Source organism: Gorilla gorilla, chromosome 15, assembly GCF_029281585.2.
Source record: "Gorilla gorilla gorilla isolate KB3781 chromosome 15, NHGRI_mGorGor1-v2.1_pri, whole genome shotgun sequence".
Lineage (NCBI taxonomy): Eukaryota > Metazoa > Chordata > Mammalia > Primates > Hominidae > Gorilla > Gorilla gorilla.
This window is the reverse complement of record NC_073239.2, coordinates 20778857-20805855: the sequence shown is the minus strand read 5'-3', so window position 1 is coordinate 20805855 and position 26999 is coordinate 20778857. Positions and strand designations below refer to the sequence as shown.

The following is a 26999-nucleotide window of genomic DNA, read 5'->3' as shown; positions in this document are numbered from 1 at the left end:
AGTCTTTTGCCCATTTTAAAATCTGATCATTTGGGCTTTTGCTACGGAGTTGAATATTTTCTTTCTTTCTTTCTTTCTTTTTTGTTGACACAGAGTGTCGTTCTGTCACCCAGGCTGGAGTGCAGTGGTGTGATCTCGGCTCACTGCAACTTCTGTCTCCCGGGATCAAGCGATTCTCGTGCCCCAGCCTCCCCAGTAGCTGGGGCTACAGGCATGTGCCACCAGGCCTGGCTAATATTTTTTGTATTTCTAGTAGAGACGGGGTTTCACCATGTTGGCCAGGCTGGTCTTGAACTCCTGATCTCAAGTGATCCACCCGCCTCAGCCTCCCAAAGTTCTGAGATTACAGGCGTGAGCCACTGTGCCCGGCTGAAGAATTTCTTATATATTTTGGATATTATTGCCTTATCAGATATATGGTTTGCAAATATATTCTCCCATTTAGTAGGTTGCCTTTTCTTTTTTTTTTTTTTGAGATGGAGTTTCGCTCTTGTTGCCCAGGCTGGAGTGCAATGGTGTGATCTCGGCTCACCCCAACCTCTGTCTCCTGGGTTCAAGCGATTCCCCTGCCTCAGCCTCCTGAGTAGCTGGGATTACAGGCATGCACCACCATGCCTGGATAATTTTGTATTTTTAGTAGACATGGCATTTCTCCATGTTGTTCAGGCTGGTCTTGAATTCCGATCCACCCGCCGCAGCCTCCCAGACTGCTGGGATTACAGGCGTGAGCCACTGTGCCCGGCCTTCAGTAGGTTGCCTTTTCACTCTGTTGTTTTCGTTGCTGTGCAGAAGCTTTTTAGTTTTGGTAGTCTCACTTGTCTATTTTTGCTTTTGTTGACGTGCTTTTTGTGTCATATCAAAGAAAGCAGTGCCAAGACCAGTGTCATGAAGCTTATCTTCTACGTTTTATTCAAGGAGCTTTACAGTTTCAGTTTTATGTTTCAGCTTTTACATTCAGCTCTTACGTTTAAGTCTTTAATCTGCTTTGATTTTATTTTTGTGTGTGTTGTACAATAAGGGTCCAGTTTCATTCTTTTGCATGTGGATATCCAATTTTCCCAACATCATTTTATTTTTGGATTTTAACATTGATTTAATAATCTTATTTAATATACAGTTCTTACAAAAGTTGTCCCCCAAAACGTCATTTAGTTTTGTTTTGTTCAGTTTCATTTTTCAACTAATCCTAGACCCACCCAAGGATCAAGCACAGAATTTGGTTTCTTGTATCTTTTGTTTCCTTCACTTCTTAGCTCCCTCTTATTTATTGCTTTGCCTTTCCTGGTCCTGACATTGTTAAAAAGTCCAGGAAGATTATCTTGGAGGTTTCACAGTCTGATTTTTCTTTTGCTTCCTCATGATTAGACTCAGAGTTAATATATTTGGCAAGAATAGTTTATAGATAATGTCCTGTACTTCCCATTACCATCTGGTGGATTTGTTTCATTGCAAGTTATTATTTGATCCTTTGGTTAAGGTGAAACCGCACAGGTGTCAGTCTACAGGAGAAAGGTTGAATAAACTCTGCTACATTCCTGCAATGGAGTACCATGAGGATGTAAAAAGGAATGAGGAAGATCTCTATGAATTGACGTGAAGGGATTTCCAGATGTCTAAACAAAAAAGCATGCCAAAAAAAAAAAAAAAAAGAGGTGTAGATACTATGCTACTCTTTAAAAAAGAGGGATAGAAATATAAATGCTTGTCTATATTGCTTGCTTATTTTTGTGAAAAGAAGTACAAAAAGCTAGTGAAAAAACCTACAGGAGACCTACAGGAGAGAGAGAGGAAGGGCAAGAAGACAGGAGGAGGATTAAGATTTCTTTTAAGAATTCCTTGGCATGTGGTTTTAATTTTTAAGCATACAAGTGTTTTTCATAGAAAATATAGTAAATTGAGAGAAATAAGTGTTGGAAAGGATGTGGAGGAATGGAAACCCCTGTGTACTGTTGGTGGGAATGTCAATTGGTGCAGCCATTTTGGAAAACAGTATGGAGGTGCCTCAGAAAATTAAAAGTAGAACCACCGTGTGAGCCAGCAACCCCTCTTCCAGGCATACATCTGAAGAAAACGAAACCAGTAGCTCAAAGAGATATGTGCACTCCCTTGTTCATTGTAGCATTCCAACACCATCTTTTGAAAAGACTTTTTTTCCCATTGTGTATTCTTGGCACCCTTGTTGAAGATCGCTTGACTATACATGGATGGGTTTATTTCAGGGCTCCCTATTCTGTTCCATTGGTCTGTATGACAGTACTATACTGTTTTGATTATCGTAGCTTTGTAATATATTTTGAAATGAAGTAATGTGATGGTTCCAGCTTTGTCTTGCTCAACATTATTTTGGCTATATGGAGTCCTTTGTGGTTCCATTATGAATTTGAGGATTGTTTTTTCTATTTCTGTAAAAAATGCCACTGTCATGACAGAACATGAACCAGAAAAAAGAAAAACCCACTGGTATTATTTTTTGATGAGACAATGTCTTGCTCTATCACTTAGGCTGGAATGCAGTATCATGGTCATACCCACTGTAGCCTTAAACTCGTGGACTCAAGTGATCCTCCCAAGTCAGTCTTCTAAGTATAATAGTTGGAATTACAGGCATGTGCCACCCTGCATAGCTCCAGTGGTATTTTGATAGGGGTTGTGTTGAATCCGTAAATCACTTTGAGTAGTATTGACATTGTAACAATATAAGTCTTCCAATCCACAAACTCTGGTGTATTTCCATTTGTGTCTTCTTTAATTTCTTTTATTGATGTTTGTCGTTTTCAATATACAAGTCTTTCAGCTCTTAGGTTAAATTTATTCCTAATTGTTTTATTCCTAATTGTTTATTCCTAATTGTTTTATTGTTGTGGTTGTAAATGGGATTGTTTTCTTAAGTTTCTAATATTGGCCGGGCGCGGTGGCTCACGCCTGTAATCCCAGCACTTTGGGAGGCCGAGGTGGGCGGGTCACGAGGTCAGGGGATCAAGACCATCTTGGCTAACATGGTGAAACCCCGTCTCTACTAAAAATACAAAAAATTAGCCGGGCGCGGTGGCGGGCACCTGTAATCCCAGCTACTCAGGAGGCTGAGGCAGGAGAATGGCGTGAACCCGGGAGGTGGAGCTTGCAGTGAGCCAAGATAGTGTCACTGCAGTCCGGCCTGGGTGAAAGAGCGAGGCTCTGTCTCAAAAAAAAAAAAAAAAAAAAAAATTTATAATATCGCCTTGTATTTCTATCAGTCTTTGCTTTATATCTGTATCTATCTATATCTATATATATATATAGAGAGAGAGACTTATCATACTCACACATTTTAGAATTTTTATATCCTTCTAAAAAATGTAATATTTATCCTTTTTTAATGCTCTTCTGTCCATCTTTCAGAGACAGAAAAACATTAAAAAGGGATTTAAAAAGTCTATTTTGTCTGATAATTAAAATGGCCACCTTAGTTTTATTTGGCGTGGCATTTGTCTGATACAATTTTTTTTCATTTTTTTAAAACCTTTTTTTCTGGCCTTATATTTTATGTTATCACTTTTTAAATAGCATATATCTTGATGATTTTTAAAAAATCCATTCTAACTACTTCTACTTTTTAACTGGTAAATTTAGTCCAATTACATTTATAGTGATTATAGTGATTACTTTGATGATGATGTTAATGATGATGATGATGATAATGATGATTTTTTTGAGACAGGGTCTCATTGTCTCTCAGCTGGAGTGCAGTGGTGTGATCGTGGCTCACTGCAGCCTGTAACTTCTGAGCTCAAGCAGTCCTCTTGCCCCAGCCTCCCAAGTAGCTGTGACTACAGGTGCAAACCACCACACCTGGCTAATTAAGAAAAAAAAAGTCTTTTTGTACAGGCACAGTCTCGCTATGTTGCCCAGGCTGGGTCTTGAGCTCCTGGGCTCAAGTGATCCTCCTGCCTCAGCCTCCCAAAGTGCTGGGATTATAGGCGTGAGCCACTGTGCCCAACCCATATTTTGATATTTAATGCTAACATATTTTGAGTTTTCCATTTGTTCTGATTTGTCCTTTTTAATTCCCTCATAACTTTTTTGGAGGGGCTAATTTATCAAGTTTTAAAAATTATGTCATAAAGTTATATCCTCTATTTCTGTTAGTGATTACCCCCATACCTTCCATTTCTATTATTTTAATAATTGCCTTAAATTTTCAGCATGCATATCTACATTAATAGAATCTAAAAATTATTAACTCTGCCCACCTTCTTACTATAAAGGACCTTAGAACCCTCTAACTCCAGTTATTCCCTCCCAAATTATAATACAAGTTATAGTTGTTCAGTATTTTAGTTCCATCTTGCTTTTTACCCTTCAAATGAGACATTATTTTGGTCTCATATAGTTAGTTCTTTTTAGGTTTATCCATATTTTATTGGTTTCTTGCTCACTGTTTTTGAGTTACAACCCTTCCATGCAGGCTCCTTTTTGCTTCTTAAAGAACATCCTAGGCATCCCTTCACTAAGAATCTCTTAGTGGTAAACTCAGTTTTTATTCATCTGAAAATAGCTTTATTTGGAATAATTCTGGAAGGGAAGTTTAGGGAAATATAAGATTCTAGGATGACAGTTATTTTCTCTTAAAGTTTTTAGGATCTTACTTTCCACAGTCTGTGCTTAAGAGCAAGTCTGCAGTCATTTGTTGATAAGCTGGGTTTCCTTCTCACTGGCCGCATTTGAGCTCTTGGTTGATCTTTGGTTTTTCTGCTGTGTGTCCCCATATAGATTATTTTTCTCTCTCCTGACTTGGGTTTGTTGTGCTTTGTGAACTCGTATTTTCCTTCAGTTCTGGAAATTTCTCAGCCATATTTTCTGATATTGTCTCTGTTCCATTTTCTCTACTTCCTTCTTCCAGAACTCCATTATCTCTTTATTCAGCAAATTATTATCTAAGGTTCTTTGCTGTCTAAGTCTACTGTTTTTTATTTCTTTCATATCTCACAGCTTATTTCCTATGTTATGATTCTGACCTAAGGCAGACTTTATTGGTAGGAATTCTGTGAGCACTGGTCAGAGGATGTAGCTGCTCAGTCTCTGCTTTTATTTCTGCTGGATTGTTTCAGCTAGACATCATGGTGTGCCACCAGCCAATGACTAATTTTGTGCTTGGGATTTCTTGGAAGGTGCCGGTAGTCTGTGTTTGAATTTCAAGTACATAGAGGTCATGCTTGAGAGGACATACTTTCAGGAAAAACTTTTCCCCCCTCTTACTGCCTAGGCAGAGACAGACATATTTCCCTCAGGTGGATCTTTTTGGTTTACTTTTATATTGTAGTCCTTCGGGGCTTTGTGCAGAGATCCCAGTTCCAGTTCCCTATTCTGCTTAGACCCAGGACCTTCCTCTGTTTCCTAGATAGCCCTGAAAAGCATGCCCCTAGGTTATTGATACCAGCAGATTCCTTTAAGGAAGCCACAGCTTCATCAGGTTAACATGCTGGTTTCTAGCTCCTTGTTGATTTTGGGTCCTTGGGGATATCCCTTATTTTCTTATTTTTTTGTAGAGATGGGGGTCTTGCTATGTTGCCCAGGCTGGTCTTGAATTCCTATTCTTCAGCAATTCTCCCAACTCAGCGTCCCAAAGCATTAGGATTACAGGTGTGAGCCATGTGTCAAGCCACAACTTTATTTTCTTAGAGTTTAAGAATATCTTTAAAAGGATGTTCGTGGTGTTTTATCCAGGAAATCTATCTAGGTGTGTTGGGTATCTAGTCCACTGTATTGTAAGAAGCAGAAGTCAACAAGTAGTATTTTTATTTAAACACATTGGTCTTCTCTTCTATCATTTTTCAGCTTTGAAAGCCATAGAGATGCTAAATATTAACCGAAATTTCTTCTATTAATAGCTTAGTTGTGGCCTGACATTTTTATGTCTAACATGTTAATCTGACATTTTTATGTTTAACATGTTAATCTGTTTTAAATCATCTATTATATAATTAATCTGAAGATACCAGTAGTTCAAAGACATTCTAGATAGAGGAAGTGAAGCAGGGTGAAAGCTAACCTATCTTTAAAATGCTATATATTTTATATTTACTCTGTCATTTTAATCCTTTCGACAACATTATGGAATAGGAATTATCTTGATTTTATGAGTGGGTTAACTGAGGCTAATAGATGTTGAGTAATTTGCTCAGGGTCACACAATTAATGAGCAGCAGAACCAGGATTGAAATCCTTTGATCTTTCTACTCATTCATGCAGTTTACCATTTAATCTGAATGTTATTATTCAGGGCTTTTTATCTGCTTATTCTTTTGTTCTTACGTTAGACTCATATGGAAATAATTCTGCAAGGCAAGGGAAGTGGAAAGAAGGAAGACACCCTGCCAATTGTCAGAATAAAAGTTTGTTTAGCAGCAGATAGAGAGGAGGGGCAGGACCAGAGACTGGACATGTTCACACAGGCATGCATACAGAAAGTGTCCCCAAAACCACAGGGGCAAGAGGCAGCAGATGGTTTGTATCAAATTAAGGAAGGAAATCACATGTATAGAATATGACAATGTGCCAGACACTAAGACAGGTGGAGATGCTTTATTTAGGTTATCTCAGTTAAGCCTCACCACAGGGCTTGAGATATGACTATTAAGATCTGACAGCAGGTGGTAGCAAGGTCTCAGAAGCCTTCAGTGTTCATGTTAGGATTCAGGTTCTTCAGAAAATTGCTGAAAACTATTCGGGGTTCTGATCTTTTCGTTGTTTATTCACTTAATTTTTTTCTGATTATGACATTAGTAAATGTCTGTTGAGAAATAAGTCTAAAGAAAGATAAAATCAACTATAATCTTCCAACCAGAGGTAATCACTGTTAATAAGTATGTACATTTTTTTTGGGGGGGGTTTTGTTTTTGAGACAGAGTCTTGTTCTGTCTCCCAGGCTGGAGTGTAGTGGCGCGATCTTAGCTCACTGCAAACTCTGCCTCTCAGGCTTAAGCTATTCTTGTGCCTCAACCTCCTGAGTAGCTGGGATTACAGCAGGCGTCTGCCACCACACTGGCTAATTTTTTGTATATTTAGTAGATACAGGGTTTGCCATGTTGCCCAGGCTGGTCTCAAACTCCTGGCCTCAAGTGATCCTACCCCCTCAGCCTGGCCTATTTTTTAAAAAACTAGCTAGTATGATTTTGAATCTACTATTTTGTATCCTAACTTATTTTCTCTTTTAAAAAATTTGTTGTGGCCGGGCACGGTGGCTTATGCCTGTAATCCCAGCACTTTGGGAGGTCAAGGCGGGCAGATCACTTGAGGTCAGGAGTTTGTGACCAGCCTGGCCAATATGATGAAACCCCGTCTGTACTAAAAATAGAAAAATTAGCTGGGCGTGGTCACACCCGCCTGTAATCCCAGCTACTTGGGAGGCTGAGGCAGGAGAATTGCTTGAACCTGGGAGACGGAGGTTGCAGTGAGATGAGATCATGCCACTGCACTCCAGCCTGGGCGACAGAGCAAGACTCTGTCTCAAAAAAAAAAAAAAAATATATATATATATGTATATATACATATATATATGTGTGTGTGTGTATATATATATGTATATATTTGTTGTTAGCAGGTAATGTGTGTATATATTTTTGAAGGCATAGCCTTATAATTTATAATGAAAAACAGCAGTCTTCTGTCCTATTTTTAAATTCTGTATCCCAGTGGCAATTATATTTCTAACTTGTGTATCAGTTGCTTCTGGAATTTACCCTCATATTCCTTTCTTAAAAAAAAATTTTTTTTTTATAGAGATGGGGGTCTTGCTATATTGCCCAGCTGGTTTTGAACCCCTGGCCTCAAGTGATCCTCCTGTTTTGGCCTCCCAAAGTGCTGGAATTATAAGTGTGAGCCACTGCGCCTGGCCCTCGTATTTCTAAATAAAGCAGTTTTAGACATTATCTATTGGTTTCCTATTATGGAAGCTGAGGATTTTTCTGTTTCATTCTTCTAATACTGTTGTGTTACAATTTTTGTTTTAAATTATAAATATTGTTTACTGAGTCAAGAGTTACATTATGTTTAAAATTTTTCTTGTGTATTTTTTTAAACTTTGGAATTAATAATTGCTTCATTTATTGTTTGTTAGTTTTCTCTGTGTTTATCAATTCTTCCCACAGACCTCAGCAGATCTATGAGGGCCTCCTAATGCTGTTTTTTTTTTTAATTAAGCTAAACATGTACAGTTGTATTGATTTTTCATGAAGCCTGAGTATTCCACAAAATAAAAAGCATGTTACTTAATGGACTCAAGAAAAGTTAAAAAAAAAAAAAAAAAAAAAAGCACTGGACCTCTCATAAGTTTTCAACTGTGTGAAGATTTAAACTCCTGTCCAGTAAAGGTCAAAACTGCTTCTCGTTTTAAAGTTAGGTGTAAACAGTGTCTTCTGATGACTTCTAGAATGACCTAGAAAACCCCCTCATATTTGCTTCTTTCAGACACTGAAGTCCTAATGCTGTTTTCTCTGCGATCAAATGCATCAGATAATCCATCAGCCTCATTTTCTTCTGAAGGGCTCCCTCCTGGAAGCAACCCCTCTATCCCTCGTGTCCCCTATCCTCCTGCTCCATCTTTCAGATGGAGGCCAGCTGCATCTGTCTTCTTGGGGCATCTCTTTACCAGCAACCTGGATGTCCCCTTCACCTCTCCTCTGCTAGCATCTTATTTTCTCCTTAAGTTTGGTAGAGTGTATCTTTCAGTAGCATCCTGACAAAGGATTTCTAGAAGTTAGTTTTTTGAGATTTCTTGTATTGCTTATCTATTGCTTTATAATTAATTACTCCAAAACTTAGTGGCTTAACACAACAATAAACATTTATTATTTTGCAGTCTCAGTGGCCAGGAATTTGGGAGCAACTTAGCTGGATGGTTCTGGCTCAGGGAATCCCAAGAAGTTGCAGTGAAGATATCAGCCAGGGATGCAGTCATCTCAAGGCTTGATTGGAGGCTGGAGGATCCGCTTCTAAGGTGACTCACTCGCAGGCTGGCAAGTTGTTGCTGGTTCTTGGTGAGAAGCCTTAGAGAACCCATGTGAGAACATGGGCCTCTCCACAGGCTGATTGAGTGTCCTCATAACCTGGTACCCAGGTTCTTCCAGACTTAGTGATCCAAGATAGCAAGACAGAGGTGACTGTTTTTATGGCCTAGATTTCTGCCACATTCTGTTCACTAGAAGTCAGTTGCTACATCTTACCCATTTTTTTTTTTTTTTGAGATGGAGCCTTGCTTAGTCACCCAGGCTGGAGTGCAGTGGTGCAATCTCTGATCACTGCAACCTCCACCTCTTGGGTTCAAGTGATTCTCCTGCCTCAGCCTGCCAAGTAGCTGGGATTACAGGTGGCTGCACCACGCCCGGCTTATTTTTTCCTTTTTTATAGTAGAGACTGGGTTTCACCATGTTGGCCAGGCTGGTCTTGAACTTGTGACCTCAAGTGATGTGCCAGCCTCAGCCTCCCAAAGTGCTGGGAGTACAGGCGTGAGCCACCATGCCTGGCCCATCCTACCCGTATTCAAGAAAGAGTATTAGTCTCTACCATTTGAAATTAGGAGTATCAAAGGATTATTGGACATGTTTTAAAACCACCACATCTTTCCTGTCTGAAAACATCTTGACGCTCACACTTAAGAGTATGGAATTCTAGATAGAGATTATGTTTCCTCAGAATTTTGAAGGCATTGTTCCATTATCTTCTAGCTTCCAGCATTGCTTTTGTAAAGTCTCTTACCATTTTGATTCCTGATCCTTTGTACATGACCTGTTTTCTTCCTGAATACTTTTAGGATCTTCTCTTTATTCTTGTCTTGGTATTGTGGGATTGTGAGATGATGTGCTTTGATGTGGTCTTTTTTCGTTCATTGTGCTGGATACCCAGAGGAACTTTTGATTTTATGTATTTATTTATTTGAATTTTTTTTTAAAGAGACAAGAGTCTTGCTCTATTGCCCAGGCTTGAGTACAGTGGTGCAATCATAGCTCATTGCAGCCTCCAACTCCTGGGCTCAAGTAATCCTCCTGCCTCAGTTGCCTGAGTAGCTGGGACTACAGGCCCACGCTGCCATGCTTAGCTAGTTTTAAAAAATATTTTGTAGAGATGGGGTCTCACTGTGTTGCCTAAGCTGGTCTCAAACTCCTGGGCTCAAGTGATCCTCCTGCCTCCGTATCCCAAAGTGCTGGAATATAGGTGTGTGCCATTGTGCCTGACCAGATGAACTGTTTAATAAAAAAATTCACATCTTCAGTTCTGGGAAATTTCTTATATATTGTTTCTTTAATATTTTGTTTTAGCTTTCATTTTATAAATTTAATCCTTTAGTCCATTTACTTTTATGTGTAATGTAAATTATGTATAATGTAAAGCAAAAAATATTCAGGATATAGTTAAAATCATTTTTCTTTTTTTTTGAGACAGAGTCTTGCTCTGTCACCCAGGCTGGAGTGTAGTGGCATGATCTCGGCTTACTGCAACCTCCACCTTCTGGGCTCAAGCGATTCTAGTGCCTCAGCCTCCTGAGTAGCTGGGATTACAGGTGTCTACCACCATGTCCGGATAATTTTTTTGTATTTCTGGTAGAGAAGACAACGAGGTTTCACCATGTTGGCCAGGCTGGTTTTGAACTCCTGACCTCAAGTGATCCACCTGCCTCAGCCTCCCAAAGTGCTAGGATTACAGGCATGAGCCACCGTGGCTGGCCTAAACTCATTTTTCTCTTGTCATTTATTGTCAGATTCCCAGATGATTTAAAAAGTCACCTTTGTCATTTCTGCATAGCCAGAGTCTGTTTCTAAGTTTTAAAATTCTATTCTGCATTTTTTTTTATTCCAGTGCAGTATGCTTAAAAAAAAAAAAAACTATTGTAGCGTTTTAATGGGTCACTCTCTCATAATAGCCTATGAAAATCTTCCAGGGCTCCAGTCCTGATAGAAGTTGAGAATTGTGAGGTATGTAAGTCAGGGAACTGCCAAAGAGGAGTTGGTTCTGAATACAGGTCAGTGTGAGGTCGGTACAATAATGGAAGCTTGGGGCCACTTTCCTGGGGCTTTTTAAAGCTCTCCTGATGAGAAACAGCATAGGCGTCAGCCTGGGAAAGGGGTTATTAGTGAGCAGGATCAGTAAGTCTAGATATGAAGACTAGAGGGATGTGGGATCTTGAGACCAAACCTATACTTATGAGTAGTATTTTTTTAAAAACCAAAGTAACTATTGAACATAGAAACCTCCACAGCCACCAAAGCAAGAGAGTTAGCCCCCTTCTTTTCCAGGTTTCTTCTAGCTGTTCCATTAGGGCTTCATTTTCCCTTCAGGGGAGGTTTTTGAGTGTCTTGAGAAGCTGGAGAAAAGGGAGAGAACTTTCCAAGAAAAAGAAAGAGAAATAAAAATGAGAATGGATTCATGGCAGTTCTACTTTAAAGTATACTTCTGATATCTTTAGAGATGCCTTCAGTGCTTCAAACATTTCAGTTTCATTGTGGCTTTTTAAAAAATAATAAAGAATGATTAGTGGATTTTTAAAAGAATTTCTGCTTGGCCTAATTTGTCAATAGGAAGAAAAGAGAATACACCAATTAAATGTTCATATCCTTAACAGCAAAAGGCTTATCACTCCAGCTCTGCATTTAGAGTCATCTTTGGTTGGGGAGATTGGATCTATTTATAGCTGCTACCACGGTCTTGTGGAGGGGGACTGCTCTCCCTTTTTCTCTGATATTTTCCGAGTTTTGCAGCACAATATAGATAAAGCTGGAATATTTCATAAGACTTTACTAAAGGCAAGGGAACAAGCAAAAGGAAGTAAGCAGAGAGAACAGCATGCAATGAAACCATGTTTGATATGAAATCTAGTTTTAGTTTTCAGCTTTGCTTTCTCCTTAGCACCTGCCTTGCCTCAAATTTGTAAGCCATCTTTTCCCTGACACTCAGGAAACCCTTCAAGCATGTATACTTTCTAAATTTCAAACTCAAGAGAGAGGGCTTCATGATTGACACCAGGAATGCAGCCTACATGGGTGTGGCCTGTGTTTTCTACATGTAGTCATATCCAACTATATCCCAATAGCTTCCGCAATACAGTCATATCTGCTATATCCAATTATCTAATATCCTTCACTAGAGGTAAACATGTGGCCATAGGTTTTTTTGTGTAATTGATCTTTATATATTATGTACATTTTATGGCTTTTTAAATTAGGGCTACAGTATTATATAATTAAAAACATGGACTAGAGCTAGTAGACCTGGGTTCTAGTCTATTTGCCAGTCTTGTATGTTTTAGCAATTCAATCTGTCTATGGTTTTGTAGAAAGATTTGGATATGATTAGTCTGTAATTTTATAATTTAGACTATAATTGAATTACTTTAAATAATCATAAAATTTGTACTTGAATCTTTCTCTTTGCCTATTTTAATATGCTGAGATATTAGTGAGGCATAATGACCCAATTATTATTCCTGTGAGAAAATATGATCCATTTTATAATGATATACTTTATAGGATAAGTTTTCCATGATGGTGACAGATGGGACCTACTTAAATTTAAAAGGGGCCATAGGGGTTTGCTATGAGTTTTTTATAAAGTAAATATTTACCTCTAAATGTACATCACACATAATTTAGATGTTCTTATACAGAATGTAATTGCATGTAGTTAAATCTATGTATAGATTCTATAATTTCTAGTTTTATTTCTTTCATGTATTTGACATTTCTTCTTTAAAATTTTTAATTGAATTGAAAAAGCAAACAAAAGCATCATATATTAAAGTACTTTAAGTTATTTGGTACTCTTAGTTAAGATACACCAATTTTTTTCTTTCTACTTAAGTATAATCTGTTTTTCTCCCCAGAGCGAAAAGCTGTTGCTATATGATACAGTCCAGAGTGAACTAGAGGAGAAGATAAGAAGGCTTGAAGAGGATAGGCACAGCATTGATATTACCTCAGGTAAGGAGAATGATATGATTGTGATGTTTGAGTGGCACCAAACCTTTGGTTTACTGTAGTGTCTTATCGTATCTCAGTCTTCTAATATTAATATTATGTAAATGAAATGTCCCAGCAAAGGAGAAAAGGGGAAGAGCTCTAAAGTGATGGTGATTATATTGTTATTGTAATTTGAATTCACACTTTAGAAAGATGTAAAAAATGGAGCACATGACAAGGGACGAAACAGAAGTATGACAGGAACCTACTGGCAGAATAGTGTCAGGGCTGGGTGTGGTGCTGCACATCTACATCTATAGTCCCAGCTATGCAGGAGACTGAGGCGGAAGCATCCTTTGATCCCAGGAGTTTGAGATTGCAATTGCAGTGAGCCATGATGGCGCCACTGCACTCCAGACTGGGCAATCTTGTCTCCAAAAAAAAAAAAAGAATAGTATTGGAAATTAGCTATAGTGTATGTTTTTCCTTGTAAGTCTTGAAAGACTGTCATGTGGAAGAAGGAATGAAAACCTTTTTGACATCATACAAGGTAGGACAAACTGATAGAAGTTATAGGGAGGTAGATTTTTGTTTCAGAAAAAGGAATAACTTATTAATGATTAGATCAGTCCAGTGTGAAATTGGCTTTTTCAGGGTATTACAGAAAGGTTTTCTGCATTGAGTGGAAGGTCTACTAGGTTATCCTACAGTTCTTGAGTATATATTACTTTATCTGTTACAAAGTTTAGTTCTCTATAGGGTAGGCATGGTGGAGTCAGATAAGCTGAGCTCTAGTGCCAGTGCTCCCTCACCTACTAGTCTGGTGACCATGGACAGTTACTTCACTTTTCTAAATCAGTCTCCTTGTCTGTAAAAGGAAAGTAATAAGAATACCTACCTCAGTGGTAGCTTTGGGGATTAGGTGAGACAATGCATGTAATATACATTTTACAAAGTGCATGACAATATGGTAATCAGTTCTTAGTCATTAAGTGCCAAATAGATTTTTGCTTTAATAAAGGCAGAGGAAAACTTAAACACACAGTGCTCATGAAATTATGTACAGCTTAATCTATATATACCCAGCTGCCAATGAAGTTTTTTACGTTTTTACATGTAACTAAATAGCCACCATAAAATTAGAGTCTTTTTTCCTCCTTTGTTCACCAGAAACCCACTAATACTTAATCTTTATTTACCTGCCAGAGCTGTGGAATGATGAGCTTCAGTCAAGAAAAAAGAGGAAGGATCCTTTCAGTCCTGACAAAAAGAAGCCAGTTGTTGTTTCAGATATCCTTTTCCAAATTTTCTGGTTTTTTTTCCTTGATGTGCGTTTTTCCATTGTGCATGCCTTTATAACTTTTATTTGTAAACACTGACTTTATTTGCATGATCCTGTAATAAGCAAAAGATGATTTATTTATAAAACCGATTGAAGACAGAGGATATAGTATATACTTTAGGTCAGGAGAGGTGGCAGAGGAGAAGAAATTCAATCATGATCTCAACTTTGAAAATGTGACTTGTCGTTCACCAAGGGCTTCAATGTGAAACAGCTGTTTAGTATACAGTATGATTGTTTAATTCTCATGTGCACTTTTTTTTTCTTTTTGAGACAGGGTCTCACTGTGCCACCTAGGCTGGAGTGCAGTGGCACAATCATGGCTCACCTTAGCCTCAACCTCTCGGGCTCAGGTGATCCTCCCACCTTAGCCTCCCAAGTAGCTGGGACTACAGGCACGTGCCACTCGCCTGGCTAATTTTTGTATTTTTTGTAGAGATGGGGTTTTGCCGTGTTGCCCAGGCTGGTCTTGAACTCCTGGGCTTAAGCCCGCATTGGCCTTCCAGAGTGCTAGGATTGCAGGCATGAGCCACTGCACCTAGCCTCGTATACTTTTAAAAACATTTTTAAATGTTTCCAAACTTGGAGTGTAAATTAATATGTATATTCAGTTTCGGCATTCTCTATGGTACCATCCCTCTACCCCCATCTTTTCCCCTCCACCTTAAAAACCAGTGATTGTGTTAGTGATGTATATTACAATCAATGATATGGAATTAAGGGTATGTAGTTATGACATCAGAAGTACTAGACTGTATTTATGCTGGTACTAAGTGGTTTGAAGAATAATTTGAAGTCAGAATTTAGGATGCCAAAGCATTATGCTCATAAATCATCGTTCCATTTTCTGAAATGTAGTACTTTGGAAATACAATTCAAAGTGTGATATTCTTACAGCTAAATTGACCTTGACTATTCAACGTCCATATATAGTTTATATGCTACAAGATCTTGATATTCTTGAAGACTGGACAACAATTAGGAAGGTATGATTAATGAGCAGTGGAACACAAGTATGTTTTTATAGTCTACTTTTTAAGATTCTATGATTTTTTTTGTTAGTACATCAAAATATTATTGTAAATATGCTTTGCTTTTGCAACATTTTTCTAAGGCAATTTAATACTATTACAGATAACAGTGAACTACAAGGATATTTTAAGAGTTAGAGACATGTCAGCAGTTTGATTGTATTTTTTCTATAATAATGTAACTAATAATTTATGGAAAAGTCCAAAAAACATTTATTTAGTCTGCCCAAAAATAATAACATCACCATCTGTGCCTAGTCCTTTGGCTGGTCCTGGCTTATAGAAAACACTTGATAAATATTTGTTGAACAAAAGAACATTTGAACCCTTATGTGTCTTGCATCCTATCATTAAACATTCAAGAATCATAGGCTTTTCTTTTCTTGCCTGAAAGTGGAGGCTTGTTTTCCATATTACATTTTTTCATTTTTGTAAATTTCTTTGTTGAGAATTAGAGATTATTTCAGGTATTGAAAACACCTCTAGGAAAAATTGTTATCCCTCATATTCTTTATGGTCTTAGACATTAAAAACTTATTAGAGCAGCTAATGGTTATACTTTACTGTCTTTGTTATGGAGTTAATCAGTAATATTGTATATATTAAATAGATACCAAAATATATTTTCAGTCTGAACTCAGACTTCTTTCTTCCCCCCCCCTTTTTTTTTTTTTTAATTAAGGCAATGGCTACATTGGGGCCACACAGAGTGAAAACGGAACGTAAGTCATTTAGTCTGAGTTGGGAAATATTCTCTTTGGAGACTTGTTGAATCAGGGTTGTTAAATCATCTACGTACTAAAGAACTCTCAAATCAGTGGTTTTATTTCATCAGTGAACACCGTGCCTGAAATTATGAGGAATTCTTCTGGAGTCATTGCTTCACGTAAAAGTTTCAAAATTTCTGAATGTGGTATAATTCTTTCAGTGTTCAGCTACATTCTTATTGCTAATAATGGATCAGTAACTCAAAAAAGTATTTATGCAGTGTTTTTTATGGGCTCTGTCATTCTATAGGGGAGGTATTTGGAATTTGTGGATTGGCTTCAGAGATTCTGTGAATCCTCTGAAATTATGTGCAAAATTCTGCGTGTGCATTTTCTGAGGAGAGAGATCAGAATGCTGATATGCCTTAGTAAAAATTCATATCAAGTTACACTTCCTTGATTTTTTTTTTTGAAAGTCTAAAATCACTGCCAGAATGTGATGTTGTTTAGGATAAGTTTCTGTTTCTGCCTTCTTTCACTATAGGTGAGATTTCCTAATCCTTCTAAGGACAATGAAGCTAGACTAAAAAGAAAAACATATTTGAAATACTTAGGAAAGGAATTTCTAGTCACATTTAAACAGCTTAAGTAATCGATAAGAGACCAATTTCTGTTTAGGCTGGGCATGGTGGCTCATGCCTAGCATGATCCCAGCAATTTGGGAGGCTAAGGCAGGAGGATCACTTGAGCCCAGGAGTTTGAGACCTGCCTGGGCAAGATGGCAAGACCCCATCTCTACAAAAAAATACAAAAATTAGCCAGGCTTGGCGGTGTGTACTTGTAGTCTCAGCCTCTTGGGAGGCTGAGGTGGGAGGATCACTTGAGCCCTGGAGGTCGAGGCTCCAGTGAGCCATGATCACACCACTACACTGGGCAACAGAGCAGGATTCCATCTCTAAGAAAAAAAAAATTGCATTTTATTTTTAACCCAGTGATTCCTTTAAACTTTTTATTTTGTGAGGAAATTGCAGCAGTATTTGCCCTGGGGAATTAACTGCCAGAGCAGCTGCCTAGACCTGTAGAGCAGTGGTTCTTAACATTTTTGGGTAATAGATTCCTTTTGAGAATCTCATTATCATAGTTGAGTGTGTCTCCCGCCCACTCTTATCTTCAGCATTGTATCCTATTAGTTTTACTTATAGCACTTCACTCAATTTGTACTTTTTAATTTTGTCTATCTCCTGACTGGATTGTAAGCTCCACAAAGGCTAGAACCATATCTCTTTTGGTCACAGTTTTTTCCCCAGCATACTTCCTTGTGTATAGGAAGTGTTCAGACAACATTTGTTGAATGAATGAATGAATGAATGAATGAATGAATGAATATACCTGATGGTATTTTAGGCCCTGAGAATACAATGGTAAAAGAAAGATGGATCTCCTGGAGCCTCTTTAGGGGAGGTGGAATCATATATATGTAGATAAGCAGTTAAGAAGATAGTTACAGATTATAATAATTACTCTAAAAGAACTGTGCAGTTGATATAACAATTAGCTGAGGAGTGGGTAGAGTACTTAGGGAAGACCTCTCAGGAGCTGACATTTGAATGACTTCATGGTATGCTTTTGACACTGTGTTTCCATAACAAAGATTTTTTTTTTCCTGTATGAGTTATCTGACTAATGCCAGATGATTTCTGGAATTTAAAAATAGAAGTTGTACTTAGGACATTTCCTTTTTAGAATTAAAAGCCTGGGGAATGCTTGGAACATGTATTAAACTCTGCTTCTTTTGGTATATCAGATGCCTGCAGGGGAAAAAATAAAAAGTATAATTTTCAATTGAAATATGGCAATTGATATTTTAAATACTACTTAAAATTCACACTAATAATTGATAACATACCTGCTTCCCCTTCTGGTACTTAATTAGTCAATTGATGATTTATTGTTCATTGTTTAGCTTTGTTTAGTAGTTATATTAAAAACTTAGTGATTATGTAAAAGAATGTAAGGAATAAATCTTTTTATTACATTTTAGGTTTGTTATTTAAGAGATATTTTTAGGCCTTTTTTACATATGCATGGATTGATGTTAATTGTTAATGTTCTGACCCTTTGTTCTTCTGACAGTGTTTTATTAATATAACAGTTTTTGAACTGATCCCTTTAGCACCTGTGAAACTGGAAAAACATCTGCACAGTGCTAGATCTGAAGAGGGAAGACTATATTATGATGGTGAATGGTATATACGTGGACAAACAATATGTATTGATAAAAAAGATGAATGTCCTACAAGGTAAAAAAGCCTTTGTTCTTTCAGTGTTGCTCAGTATTGTCATTTACAACATTGTTGTCAGTGAAATATTTCCTGCCTCTATAGTGTACCTATATCATTAGTTGCTTGTGGATCCTTTTTTCACTTGACATATGGCTTGATTACATGTGTGTACAGCAGTGTTAATATGTATGAACCAGACTTCATATTAAGTTTATGAACACAAACTTTAATGCAAGTAGAAATATTGAAATTATTTAGCCAGGTAGCTGATCCTGTTTCTTAATTCTTTTAGTAGGTGAATCGTTAGGATCGTGCTATAATGACCCTTAAACCTGACTATTATGAATTTTTGGTGGACCTAATAATCTTTAACTTTTTTGGATGTGTTACAATATTTTAGATAAAAAGAATTTGTATCAATTAGAGTAGGAAAGAAATGGAAAATTAATAAAATCCTTAAGATTAATAGTAATTAAAGTATAATCTAGGGCTGGGTGCAGTGGCTGACATCTGTAATTCCAGCACTTTGGGAAGCCGAGGCAGGATTGTGTGAGGCCAGGAGTTCAAGACTAGCTTGGACAACTTGGCAAGACCCTGTCTCTACAAAAATAAAAAAAATTAGCCAGATATGGAGGTGTGTGCTTATAGTCCTAGCTGCTTGGGCAGGAGGATCGCTTGAGCCCAAGAGTTTGAGGCTGCAGCAAGGTATCATTTCACCACACCATTGTACTCCAGGCTGGGCAACAGAGTAAGACCTTGTCTCTCTAACAACAACAACAACAACAAACAACAACAACAACACAGTGTAACTTGAAAACTGCCTTTTAAAAGTCCTAGTAATATGTCTAGGCTTAAATAAAGTTTATATAACTATTTGTATAGCCTAAGTTTTATCTGGTTGTGACCTTTTGAAAATATTGTTAATCATCTTTCATTCTCCAGTAGTGTAGGATTTAATTCTCAGAGTAGTAAACTTCTGGGGTAACAAAATATGGTTTTGTAGGTGTCAGTGGTAAATAAAACAACTTGAGTTTAGTCTACAGTGTGCATTTTCCAAATACAGTGGTTTTAATTGTAAGGTAATTTTGTCTTTAAATTTTTAGGATTCCAGGAACATTGTGTATAGTAACTTTTCTTATAGAAGCTCATTGAACTAGTTTATATATGATACTCCTGGATTCTTCTGTTTATGTTATTGTTTTTGAGATATTTTACTACTACTTAGCATAAAAGTTGTTTAAAAAGAGATGAGGCCAGGTACAATAGCTCTTTCCTGTAGTAATTCCAGTACTTGGGAAGGCCAAGGCAGGAGAATCACTTGAGCCAAGGAGTTTGAGACCAGCCCTAGCTGGTCCCTTTGTAGAGAACCCCGTCTCTACAAAGTAAAAAAACTATCCTTAGTCCCAACTACTCAGGCTGAGATGAGAACATCACTTGAGCCTGAGAGGTTGAGCCGTGATTGTGGCCCTGCATTTTAACCTGGGTGACAGAGAGACCCAGTCTCAAAAAAAAAAAATTCCTATTCACTCTTTAAAAAATAAATAATTAGGCCGGGTGCAGTGGCTCACACCTGTAATCCCAACACTTTGGGAAACCGAGGAGGGTGGATCACAAGGTCGGGAGTTCAAGACCAGCCTGGCCAATATTGTGAAACCCCGTCTCTAGTAAAAATACAAAAATTAGCCAGGCATGGTGGCACGTGCTTGTAGTCTCAGCTACTTGGGAGACTAAGGCAGGAGAATCACTTGAACTGGGGAGGTGGAGATTGCAGTGAACTGAGATTGCGCCACTGCATTCCAGCCTCGTCGACAGAGTGAGACTCTGTCTCAAAATAAATAAATAAAAAATAAATAATTAAAAAAAGAATAAAATACAAATCTATTTAAAGAATAGATCTTTTTATGTAAAGATTAGTAGTGTAAAAAAAATTGGTATAAGTACCGTAGATGATTTGACATTAGGAATTAGAGGTTAGTATTTGAAAGATACTGACATGAGTTACAAGTATAATACCATATACGTAGCGCTTTTAGCTCCAGTTTTTTTTTTTTTTTAAGAGGTGGGATGGGGATGGAGTAGGAAGAATGTGCTTTTAATCGTTCTAATAGAAAGTAAATTTTACAAACTTTATTAAGAAAAGAAGGATGATCTACTATGTTGCTGAATGTGATATTTTTGGCAGCATGTACTGCTGATATGCAGCATTCTGGTAAATGACAATTATATACCTGAGTCTACTGTTGTAGGCCAGTTTATTTTGGTTTTATATAGGTAATAATCTAAAATGAATTGAGGAGACATTGTAATTCATTCATTCATTCTTCTTTTTTTTTTCTTTTTAGTGCTGTAATTACAACAATTAACCATGATGAAGTTTGGTTTAAGAGGCCTGATGGAAGCAAATCTAAGCTTTACATTTCACAGCTACAGAAAGGAAAATATTCAATTAAACATTCATAATCATGATTTAAGTGTTATCTAAATTTACCTTATTAGTGTTACCAAATGTAAGTGCCATGAGAGTAAAAAAATGTATTCAATAACTTAATATTCTCACTGAATCATGAGAGAATGTGTATTTGTAGGTAGTACTCTAAATAGATCTCATTGATATGTTATTAAAAGAAACAGTAATAAAAATTTTATTACGATCCTTACGTTGATTTGCCTCTTAGGTCTGATGACCAATAGGTATTCTGTATATGGTAGGGGTTTCTTTCTAAACATTTTTCTTTGGTTTTAAAAAAAGTTATGCAAATTTGTCTTATCTTTAGTAAACTATGACTACATTTATCTGCAATTTTTAAAATTTTCCATGTCTTTGTCATTCATTGTGTTTGTGTAAATAAGGCCGATAAAATGTTTCCTATAAATGGTTTGTACTAGTACATTAGTGTTAAACCAGAACTGAAATTTAAACATATATATATATATATATATATATATATATATATATGAGGATGTATATATGGCATCATCAGCTTATTTAGAACTGATGGCCATACCTTACAATCTTGTTTTACCCAAAATTAAGCTATTGGGTTTGAAAGCTAAAAGGAGCACTTTTGTAGAATAGCAACTTTTCTTTTCCTCTTTCTTGATTGTATGGTGGGGTGGTGACCTATTTTTACAAATTATACCTAATGAGTAAAATTAGTGTAAAGTGATAACATGCTTCTACCTGTATTTCTAGTGACCCTTTAGAGGCAGGTATTTGTACCTGGTATTTATGATGCAGTATATAAGTGGTGAACAATAACTGACAGTATTGTGCTTGCTGTACATGTCTGCTCTTTTGAAACAGATTTTAGTAAGCATTTTCCAGAGGTAAAACTGTGTCCTTATTCTAATTTTATTCCTAGGGCAAAGTAGACAGGGATTATTTCCTTGAATCTATTTCCAAATTAATATTTTTTTCTTTGGTATTTCTACACTTTAAGGCCATTTGGTGCAATTTAGAAAGTGTTGGCCTCCCTTCCGCTAGCCACATTCAGAATTAACTTCCAAAACCTCAGGAACAGTACAAAGAATTGAAACCCTCAATATGGCAGCACAGCCGGCTGTAGTGTATATTTAGGGTACACCAAATCAAGTATTCCTGGTGGTCTTGTGCACTTTAATTTCTGTTACAATGAGTTAAGAGGATGAGGAAGAAATCTACTTATTAACACTTATTGCAGAAATATCTGCATTATTCCGTTTGTTTTCTTATTATTTTACCTCTCCAAACATCTTCCTGTGCAGATCACTACTTCATAGTTGCCAAATTTTAAAACACTTAACTGCTGAAATTCAGTGTCAGCAAAGTGATATTACGTTGTTCTGTTTCTAATTAACCTTAGCAAATGTACATAATGTCAAAACCCAATAGTATTTGACAGTACTTATGTATACAATGTTTGATAAGCATTTTTAATAAGATTTGTATTTTTAAATTTAGTATATAATAAAAAGATGTGTTTGAGTGTGATTTGTAGTGTCTTGGATTACTTATGTGTATTTAGTTCTTTTTATAACCTATCCACTTCTAAGAAAGATTTGAATTGGTTTACGTTAATAGATATGGAGTAGGCTGGGTGCAGTGGCTCATACCTGTAATCTCAGCACTTTCTGGGGTATATTTAGATGTTCAAGACAGCTAAGTTATACTTAATTTTAAAATATACGCATATGTGTTGTACTTTGATTAAAAGGTACTGTATAAGTTAATGAAATTCTAAATAGAAAATCTTTATGTTTTTATTTTTATTTTTTGAGATGGAGTCTCGCTCTGTCACCCAGGCTGGAGTGCAGTGGCACGATCTTGGCTCACTGCAACCTCTGCCTCCCAGGCTCAAGTGATTCTCCTGCCTCAGCCTCCTGAGTAGCTGGGATTACAGGTGTGCACCATCACACCTGGCTAATTTGTATATTTTTAGTAGAGACGGGTTTTTGCCATGTTGGCCAGGCTGGTCTCAAACTCCTGACCTCAGGTGATCCGCACACCTTGGCCTCCCAAAGTGCTGGGATTATAGGCATGAGCCATCACACCTGACCTAGAAAATCTTTATTTTAAAACTATGATTTAGTACATTTATTTTCAAAACTTTAGTATTTATATCTTATGTAGTATTCTACCATAATATTAAGATTCATAAAAGCATATGCTTATCTATGACTAAAATGCTATAAAATATATTATGTTATTGGCAGTTTGCCATTAGATGTCTGGTCATAAAGTTTAATTTAGGAAAATTATTAGAAACTCCAAAATGTGATGTAGTGGCTGCTGCTGCTCCTGTGTTTATCATCAGCTTCTGTCTCAGGATCATTTCTTGACCTTTATTGTCACAGCTCCTAGTTTTTCATGTTCAATCCATCCCCTCCTTGCTGTTTCCCATTTTTTAAAAAGAGATACTATCTAAGTATCACTAATGCAGTTCTTCAACTAATAATTATTGGCAAATAGTAATGGCAGACTCCTGATTTGTCCCCTTTTTCACTGTTCATATTGGTGGGCTGGACACAGTACTTTTTTGCAGCCTTCTTCATGTAAAAGTTGTTCTGATGTATGCATTACTTGGAACACCAGTTGCAGAACCATGTATGCCTCATTAATAATTATTTAAAAAGAAGAAAAACTTCCAAAGATTCAGGAACAGTAGAAAGAATTGAACCTTTAATATGGCAGCACAACTGGCTGTATATGTGTGTGTGTGTGTGTATATATATATATATATATATATATATATATATATATATATATATATATATATATAATTTTTTTTCCCATGACATAGCCTTAGGAGGTCCTGAGGACATTTGCCCCATATTTAAGGTACAACCAAATCACATGTTTTTGATGGTCTTGTGCACTTTAATTTCTGTTATGATAAGAGTTAAGAAGATGAGGAAAAAATCTACTTAACACCTAGAGGAGAAGTTATCTGTTTTTTCTTTTTGTTTTTGGACCCAGTAAATCCAGTACAATAAAACTGAACTAAAATGAATTTCTCTTATAAGAAAATGGATGTAGGATAGGCCAGGCGTGGTGTCTTAACGCCTGTAATCCCAGCACTTTGGGAGGCTGAGGCGGGCAGATCACAAGGTCAAGAGATTGAGACCATCCTGGCCAACATGGTGAAACCCCGTCTCTATTAAAAATACAAAAATTACCTGGGTGTGGTGGCGTGCACCTGTAGTTCCAGCTACTTGGGAAGCTGAGGCAGGAGAATCGCTTGAACCTGGGAGGCAGAGGTTGCAGTGAGCTGAGATCATGCCACTGCATTCCAGTATTCCAGTCTGGTGACAGAGTGAGACTCTGTCTCCAAAAAAAATAGGATGAATTAATTACTTAGGATTTATGTAGTTTCTTGCTAAATTGGAATGCAAACGATTTTAGTTGCTAAAGATGAGGAAATTAAAATATTTTAAAAAGAACATGAATGCTTAGAATGGGGTTAGAGAAAAATGAATGTTCCTTATGTTGTCTATGGATGAAGTACAGGAGTTGTGGCTGGTGTGTCAGTTAGGGTTTAACAGGGGTAGTTCCCTACTGGTCATTGTGGGCCAAAGTCTTGCTTTTTATTTCATAGGTACAGAAACTTGAACTTTATATGATCTGTTATGGGCAAAGCTTTGTGCCCCCAGAATTCATATATATATATATATAATTTTATTTTATTTTATTTATTTATTTACTTATTTATTTTTTGACACAGAGTCTTGCTCTGTTGCCCAGGCTGGAGTGCAGTGGCGTGATCTCGGCTCACTGCAACATCCTCCTCCTGGGTTTAAGCCATTCTCCTGCCTCAGCCTCCTGAGTAGCTGGGATTACAGGTGCATGCCACCATGCCTGGCTAATTTTTGTATTTTTAATAGAGATGGGGCTTCACCATGTTGGTCAGGCTGGTCTCGAACTCCTGACCTCATGATCTGCCTGCCTCGGCCTCCCAAAGTGCTGGGATTACAGGTGTGAGCCACCACATCTGGCCCAAAATCATATATTGAAGCTTTACCCCCCAGTACCTCAGAATATGACTATATTTGATGATAGGGGCTTGAGAGAGGTGATGAAGTTAATCATGTCTTTGATCTTGGATTTCCAGCCTGCAGAACTGTGAGAAAATAAATTTCTGTTATTTAAGCCAGCTAGTCTGTGGTATTTTGTTATGTCAGGCCTAGCAAACTAATAGATGCCCCAAAGTGACAATTCTGGAAACATTGGACTGGTCAATTTACAGCGGATTAAAGTGTACACCAAGTGTCAGTTTAATAATTTACATTGGGATTACATTGGGATTATTTACTGGGATTCCAGGCGTGAGCCACTGCACTCGGCCCAAAATTTATAGGCTGGATGTTCTAAAACTGTTATGTTGCTACTCTTTCTGAAAAATATATCTGTTTAGTGGTAGAAGGCTAAAATTTCTTTGCTGTTTAACTTGAAGCTAATTTGTTCTCTTTCAAGACACATTTTATTAAAGGAAGGTCAAGAGAAGAAGTTATGTAGTAACAGTCTTTAGAGTCTATTTTTTTTTCTTCCTTTTCTGTTTTCCCATTTTTAATAGAGGTTTGAGGTGGTGACCTTGCCAGAAGACTGTTGCATTCTCTTGAGAGAATTATCATAATTCTAGTTCAGAAGCAGGCCACGTGGTCGCATTTTATCTCTGCTAGTAAAGGTTACAGAATGATGTTAAACTGCTGAGAAAACCAGACCCTTAAGCAGAGGCTAAATGACATCGGCTGTTAGAGGGATGTTGAAATAAGTATCATATTTCATTTATTATTGAAAGATTTTGAAAATGGCATTGTTAATAGCAGAGATAGTAAACTGCTTGAACTTGTTTGAAGTTAAATGCATGATTTCCGTGTATTATGTTTAGGTACACCTATGGTTAATTGCACTTATTAAGGAAGACTTTCTTTTTTTTAAGACTTGAGCTACTGTTTAGATGATTCATTGACTAGTAGTTTTTGATTTGAACCTTACACTCCATGGTGTTAACTTATATTTTACAAATGTATTCATATATGTACATATAATAACAGATTATCCACTACACAAGGGCCAACTTGCTTTGGGTCTTTCCTGCACACATTTGAGCTATACTGTCTCTCAGGCCTAAATGCTCTATTGGGCATCTTGGGTTTCTAATAGAGAGGGGAGCCCAAGGGTGTGCACTTGCCCTTACCTTCCTTTAGAACTTTTCTTTCCCTCCTCCCCTGTGCACCTGCCCAAGGAAATTCTCAGTACAGGTCATGGCTCATGCCCACTCTGTGCAAGGCTGCCAAGGGTTGAGACTCAAGAAGGTGAGGCTGCTGCCTGCCTGGTGCCTTCTGTGACCTCTCCTGGGTCTCTGGATTTGCTCTTTTTGTGCCTCTATTCTGAAGATTTTAAAAGATTCTGTAAGATTCTATGTTTTATATTGGTTGTTTTTCTGCCAGGTAAGTAGAAAAGGGTACAGCAGGCCTATTATTTACACTAAAGGAACACTACATGTATTCTCCTGTACCTCTGATATGGTTTGGCTGTATCCCCACCCAAATCTCATCTTGAATTAATTTTCTTGTGTGGTGGGAGGAACCTGGTGGGAAGTGATTGAATTATGGGGGAGGGTGTTTACTACGCTATTCTCGTGATAGTGAATGAGTCTTACGAGATCTGATGGTTTTAAAAACGAGAGTTCCCCTGCACAAGCTCTCTCTTTTTGCCTGCCGCCATCCACGTAAGATGTGACTTGCTCCTCTTTGCCTTCAGCCATGATTGTGAGGCCTCCCCAGCCATGTGGAACTGTAAGTCCTTAAACCCCTTTTTCCTGTATAAATTACCCAGTCTTGGGTATGTCTTTATCAGCAGCATGAAAATGAACTAATATAACCTCTCTTTTTATTTCTTTTTAAACATATGTTGTTGGTTGTTGTTTTTTTTTTGTCTTTCCCCCCCCATCACTGAATATTTCTAGTGCATGTTGATGATCTTTCCATAGAAGTTCCCAGAGATCTACTTTGTTCTTGTTAATGACCACATGGTATTTATTTTTATGGAATAACCACATAGAATTCTATGGTGTGGAATGCCAGCACAATACTAATGAACATTGAGGTTGCTGTTTTCCTTCCATCTTTCCTCCCTCCTTCCCTTTCTTCCTTCTTATTAAACAAGGCTGCAGTGAACACTCTTATACATATATCTTTGATGCTAGGAAAGAGTATATTTGTAGCATAAATTT

The 26999-nt window shown here is 37.3% G+C and overlaps 1 protein-coding gene across 4 annotated transcripts in view; it reads left to right on the top strand.

Annotated features, from left to right (window-relative positions):
• Positions 1 to 22258, top strand: part of BRMS1L (BRMS1 like transcriptional repressor) — a 45816-nt gene extending 23558 nt beyond the window's left edge. For 2 of the 4 annotated variants that reach the window (XM_004055086.5, XM_063697697.1), the window contains 6 exons: positions 12851 to 12947; positions 14133 to 14216; positions 15190 to 15254; positions 15982 to 16021; positions 18180 to 18306; positions 20631 to 22258. In XM_004055086.5, the coding sequence (XP_004055134.1) occupies positions 12851 to 12947; positions 14133 to 14216; positions 15190 to 15254; positions 15982 to 16021; positions 18180 to 18306; positions 20631 to 20748 (531 nt within the window). In that variant the 3' untranslated portion in view covers positions 20749 to 22258. Of the gene's footprint in view, positions 1 to 12850; positions 12948 to 14132; positions 14217 to 15189; positions 15255 to 15981; positions 16022 to 18158; positions 18307 to 20630 lie in introns of all 4 variants that reach the window. The other 2 variants (XM_055361290.2, XM_063697696.1) reach the window with 1 other exon arrangement.
• The last annotated feature ends 4741 nt before the right edge of the window (positions 22259 to 26999 follow it).